The 6,082-nt window shown below is 42.2% G+C and overlaps 1 protein-coding gene across 2 annotated transcripts in view; it reads left to right on the forward strand.

Annotated features, from left to right (window-relative positions):
* The window catches only part of GAB3 (GRB2 associated binding protein 3), a 99,622-nt gene extending 98,893 nt beyond the window's left edge, over window positions 1-729 (forward strand). For both annotated transcript variants that reach the window (XM_032228597.1, XM_032228598.1), the window contains exon 10: window positions 3-729. In XM_032228597.1, the coding sequence (XP_032084488.1) occupies window positions 3-119 (117 nt within the window). In that variant the 3' untranslated portion in view covers window positions 120-729. The remainder of the gene's footprint in view (window positions 1-2) is intronic.
* The last annotated feature ends 5,353 nt before the right edge of the window (window positions 730-6,082 follow it).

Here is a 6,082-nt window from a genome sequence, read left to right on the forward strand (position 1 = left end):
AGAAACCTTTCCTCTCTGAAGAACAACGCGTGGACTACGTTCAGGTAGACGAGCAAAGAACTCAAGCTCTGCAAAATACGAAACAGGAATGGACAGATGAGAGGCAATCCAAAGTGTGAAGAGGAGAAGGCATGGATTGGTTCCTTGGTTACCTTGATTTTTTTTTTTTTTTTTGCACACCGAAATCAGGTTGTTTGAACGATGGAGCAGAGACGGGAATAATTGCTGCAGAGCAGGAGAAGACATCTGTTGGCTGCTTTCCTCGTGATGTGAGGATGGAGTCACGGAAGGAGTGGGCCATCTGTAAAAAGACCAGGGTTGATCGGAATGGCATTCTTTAGTCATTTCCTTCATTGCTTCTTCCAGTGAGCATCTTGAATGGTACCCATCTTAAGACCTGGACTTGGTTTCTTTGAACATTAACAGGAACAAAAGCCTCACAGTGTCAAAGTTGAGCACTGTAGTTACTTGTGACTGTTTTTTTTTTCTACGTCCTGGCTACTTAACAGAAGCTAGATCTCTTATAGCAGCTGGTACTGATCGATGCTAGGAAAATAAGGGCTAAATATTAGAAGTTAGGGAAAGTAACATTGGTGGGAGGGGAAGGTTCAGGTCTTTTGATATAAAATGTTTGGCATTTTCTTGACTAAATCCAAGAGTGTAAATATACCACTTCTTTTTGCCAGTGAAACTAATTTTCGGAGAGTAAAATCCATTCCTTTGTTTGTCTCTTTGTTTGCAAGAGCTCTGGTGATGCATTGGTTAGGAATGAGGTATTGCAGGCAAACTCTGCCAACAATGTGGAGTTCAATCCAGTGGTGAAATTCAATTTACTTTACTACCGGTTCGGTGAGTGTGGCTTGGTGGGTGTGGCAGGGGAAGGATACTGCAATATCTCCATTCTCACCCCACTGGGGCCAGCCAGAGGTAGTATTTGCCGGTTCTCCGAACTACTCAAAATTTCCGTTCTCCAGAACCTGTCAAAATCTGCTGAATTTCACCCCTGGTTTAATCTCAACCGGCTCAAGGTTGACTCAGCCTTCCATCCTTTCAAGGTCGGTGAAATGAGGACCCAGATTGTTTGGGGCAATAGGTTGACTCTGTAAACCACTTCGAGACAGCGATAAAGCACTATGAAGCAGTATATAAGTCTTAAGTGCTATTGCTATTTGTCTTTTCACTTGGGCAGAATTGCCTTAAATGGAACGTAAGCTGCATTCATAGGCTTCCGTGTTTTCATCTTCAAGAGAAACTTGGGGAAATTGTTAAGCTGTTTTTGTAACTCCACCATGCTTGGAGGCCACTAAAAGGCTGTGTCTGTGCTTCAGGGAGGAAAATGCCAGTGTTGTACCCAAAAATTGACATGGGTGTAGCCATCTTAGCCATCCAGTTTCTGGATTCCAGTTGGCAATCCTACTGGATTTCTGCAGGGAAGTCTTCGATCAAAAAAAATCACAATGAGGGCTATGATTGTGTATAGAAAGTCTTGTCCCTTTTTAATGTGCTTTGCGACCTGCCTCTTGATTTCCCCCGTCCCCCTCCCTGCCAGATATTCCTGGATCAGTACTTGAGATTTTGTTCCTTTGTTCAATGCCACTAATGCTAAGAATTCTTGGAATGAACCTGACTGAAACATTTACGCATTAAAATATTTACTTCCAATTTAGTGTTTCCCTAATCAAATAAACAAAAATATGAATTCCTTGATATTTTGTTGGGAATAGCTAGCTTGCTAAGTTTCCTCTCCTCTCCCCTTTTCCTTTTTCCTTCCCCTGGTTCAACAATTGCTTTTACAATGTGCAGCTATTAATGCAACAGTCTAAATCTGGGTTGCTACTTCTTGTTTTGTCTTTTCTTCTCTTTCTTCCTTTGCTTGCAATGGTTGAATTGCAGGGTGAAATTGAAACAGTGAAAACGTTGCTAAGATCTGCACGCATGCATTGTAGCAGCAAACGATGCTTTCACAAGCCTCCGCAACACTCCAGCTGCTCAGTGGAGCATCGCACAGGCGCTATACACTCCGTGCGTGGAAGTGCCAACAGCTTTAAACACAGTAAGGATCTCAGGCAGGCAGGTGGGCCTTCCAGAGCACCATGGACCACCGGAACGGAATGGTACCCGGTGCTCCGGGCAGGCTCCGGTTCACCCGTACTGGGGCGTACCACCTGCAACCCACCACTGATCTACATCTTCCTTCAGGAGAAAACTCTCCTTTTCTGCTGGACTTATCATTACCTACATAAAAATTCTTTATATTGACGAATATTACTGCCTCTTTAATCTGGTACTCTCCAGATGTGCTAGATTTCAATTGAAATTGAAGGGAGATAAGAGGAGCCAAAGACCTGGCACATCTGGATATGGACTTGAATGAAAAAGATGGCCATTGCTAATTAAGTCATTTAGTGTGAGAATTCAATCAGTTGATTATTTTCAGGTATTAAGCAAAACCTATACATTGAGCTGCAGAGCCGATGGACTAGACTAAGATGCACAATGTCAGGGTTCCAAATATCCAAAAGTAAATCAGAGTCCAAGGCAAAGTATTGCTCAAAGTTCTAATTTATTAAGAGAGCCATGTTGGCACATCTGGGAAAACCTGAATCTGAAAGCTTCCCAGTTTTCTCCACCCAGTTGAAAGTTTAAGATCTTGCCCCCACACCCACAAGTCCATCACATGGTCCAATCTCCCACTGGCCTGCTGGCAGTTCCACCCATCCAATTCTGGATGCACTGAACAATGGCACTGAAAATAGGGACTCACAACTGGTCTTCATGCTTACAACCATCCCAGCAGCCCCACAGCCACATGATCAAAATTTGGGTGCTTGGCAACTGTCATGTATCTATGCTGATTGTAGTCCCAAAGTTGCTTTTTCAAGAGGCAACTGGACTTTCTGGTTTTTCTTTGAAGACTTTTCACTTCTTGAAACGTCCATAAGTTGGACCATAAGGAAGGCTGAGTGCCACAGAACGGGGGCCTTTCAACTCTGGTGCTGGAGAAGACTCCTGTGAGTCCCTTGGACTGCAAGGCAATCAAACCGGTCAGTCCTAGAGAAGATCAACCCTGGCTGCTCTTCAGAAGCCCAGATCCTGAAGATGAAACCCATATACTTTGGCCACCTAATGAGAAGGAAGGACTCACTGGAAAAGAGTCTCATGCTGGGAACGATGGAGGGCAAAAGAAGAATGGGACGGCAGAGAATGAGGTGGCTGGATGGAGTCATGGAAGCAGTCAGCGTGAGCTTAAATGGACTCCAGAGGATAGTAGAGGACAGGAAGACGTGGAGGAACATTGTCCATGGGGTTGCGATGGGTCGGACACGACTTCACAACTAACAACAGCATTTAAATTTTCAGAGACAGTATGAGAGTTCCCACATCTCAACCTATCTCTGAAAGCTGAAGAAAAATGAACAGCTTTATTCAGTGATCAGAAGCCGCTAGCAAAACTTTCAAATATATGCTTTCTTTTGTGTTCATATTTCCTTTAACATTCATGCCATAAAAAGCAGAACAAAGCTGCATGGGCTCGGGCTATTTATTTTAACCAGTCAAGCAAGTTTTCTTTCTTTCTTTCTTTCTTTCTTTTTCTGATGTATATTTTGCTTTGTAGATCAGGAAGGTAGAACCATTGGCATAATATGGAATGAGGAAGGAAGAGGACAAGAGAAATGTGAGCTGGCTGCACATTTTGTAAAGAACAACTCTGGCAGTAGGCAATATGTGAAGAGTGTCGTCTCATTTGGGAGAAAATTTAAGCAGGATATGATGACCACTGGAGTTGCTTTCTTGCCTTTGTTGTTCTTAACAGGCATCTTAAGGCTTTCCAGCTTGACCCTGTGGCTACTTGAATTTCTGGTATCATCCCCTTTAGGTTATTAATTATTTTGATTTTATTTATTATTTTTATTTATTTAATTTGTCACTCATGTACAAGATAACAGGAATATGAATAAACATGAATAAGAACACAGGAAATGGGTACAAATAAATGGGGACAGTAAGACGGGGATGTTAGGCACACTGGTGCGCTTATTCAGAATTTATAGCTAGCTCAGATTGTACGAAACAGCTACTGATTGTTATCTATAGAGGTTGTTGTCTGACAGATGTTGACTGTTTTTATTAGTTCATCGTTGATCCTTCAATTTAGTCCAGACAGAATAACAGAGTCAGAAAATCTTTCCTTAATTCTAGGTTGGTTCTCCCCATGATTAGTTTTCATCCATTGCTTCTTGTTCTACCTTCAGATGCTTTGGAGAATAGGTTGACCCCCTCTTCTTTGTGGCAATACTTCAAATATTGGAACACTGCTATCATGTCACCCTTGGTCCTTCTTTTCATCAAACTAGTCATAGCCAATACCTGCAATATTCTTTTTTACATTGTGGCGACAAAAAATGGATGTAGTATTCTAGGAGTGGTCTTACCAAAATATTATAAAGAAGCACAACTATGAGTACTAGCTCAAGTGCTAATCATTCATAGTAACCTTAACTGACCACTGAATCAAAATGGGACTTCCTCTTGGTTAGCCACTCCTAGATGTTTTATGTTTTAGCTTCCAGCCCCTTAATCAATTTTGCGACAAAGATTATTAGGGAACGGGATGCTAAAACATGATGAATGGTTACAGGAAGTGGATTGTCTAGTCTAATGAAAAGTAGGAGTAGAGGTGACATGTGAACAGTCTCCCAATATTTAAAGGGTTGTTATGTAGACATACAGAGGGTCAACAACGACGCTAAGCAAGCTGGCCACTGACAAGTTTTGAAGTACACTTTTGTTGTTGAAATCATTATCGCTTCTCAGCTGGTCAATGAACCAGCGGGGAGGGAAGGGGGAGATGGAATGTAGGCTCCTGACATCAAGAACACAACCGTGAGAGCCAAGGACACTTCGGCAGGTGTTTGCCAAAGCCAAAGAGTTTTTCTCCTAACAATACAATGAGACTCAATTGAACAATGTGACCAAAGGGGGAGGAAGAATCCTATACTTTGATTATGTGGGTTTGCACGGGAATTAGCTAGATCTGGTTTTGACTTCATCAGTGCTAAAATGATGTACTCAATAAAAGCTTTGCATTAAGAGATTGGATCGTCTCGACTGTACCTGCTTTGGTTGGGTTTGTCAGTTGGAACGTTGACACCTGTTCTCCAAAGCACCTGAGGCAGGACAAGAAATAACAGATGAAAAATTATTAAGGAAAGATCTAACCTAGATCGGCTGGGAAGCAGCGGAGGGCGGGGCCAGCCTACTTGCTGGTTCTCCGAACTACGCTGTCAGAACTGGCTGAATACCATCTCTGTTGTGAATGCTTGAACATTGGAAATTTTTAAGGAGAGTCAGGAGAGCCATTTGTCTGGAATGACATAGGGTCTCCTGCTCAAGCAGAGAGTTGGACTAGAAGACCTCCAAGGTCCCTTTCAATTCTGTTATTCTGTTAGACAAGGGGGGAAAATGAATCTTTGCCCAGTTTATGTCCAGAAATGGGTTCTCTAAAATGTAAAAAATGTTAGCAATGTGAACATTGTGTTTATCACAGGGATTAAGAGCTTTCTCTGAAGCCTATACTGGTGGGAACGGGTAGGGAAGGCGTTGCCTTCATGCTTTGTCTGTACACTTCCTTTGATCTGATTGTGAAGTTGTGGTTGGGTTGCTTCACAATGATTAGGAAGAGCCATGGCCAAGTCCAGTCAGGAAGCACACTTTGTGGGTAATTTTGAGCTAGTGGCTATGTGGTTTATTGAATAAGCAAAACTGGCTGGAGTTACCCATCCCATCGGCAGCGGCTGGGGCTCATAGAGTCACTGAATGAAACCAGAGAAACCACATTATTGCTTAGTTTGAACTGCCAAGCCTGAAGCAATAGATAAATCCCCAAAACAAATACATGAAATCCACGAAACCAGATATAACCTAGTGCACATATTGAACTAAACTGTAATTAAAACAGGGACTGTTGTGCAAAAATTAGTAGGAGTCGAACAACAAACTCAACCATAAATCATAGTTTATAAAAGAATGACAGGTTTCATAATAATGCCAAACCATAACTTCATGTTATATATTCAGCAAT

The sequence above is a fragment of the Thamnophis elegans genome, chromosome 12, assembly GCF_009769535.1.
Source record: "Thamnophis elegans isolate rThaEle1 chromosome 12, rThaEle1.pri, whole genome shotgun sequence".
In the NCBI taxonomy this organism is placed as follows: Eukaryota; Metazoa; Chordata; class Lepidosauria; order Squamata; family Colubridae; genus Thamnophis; species Thamnophis elegans.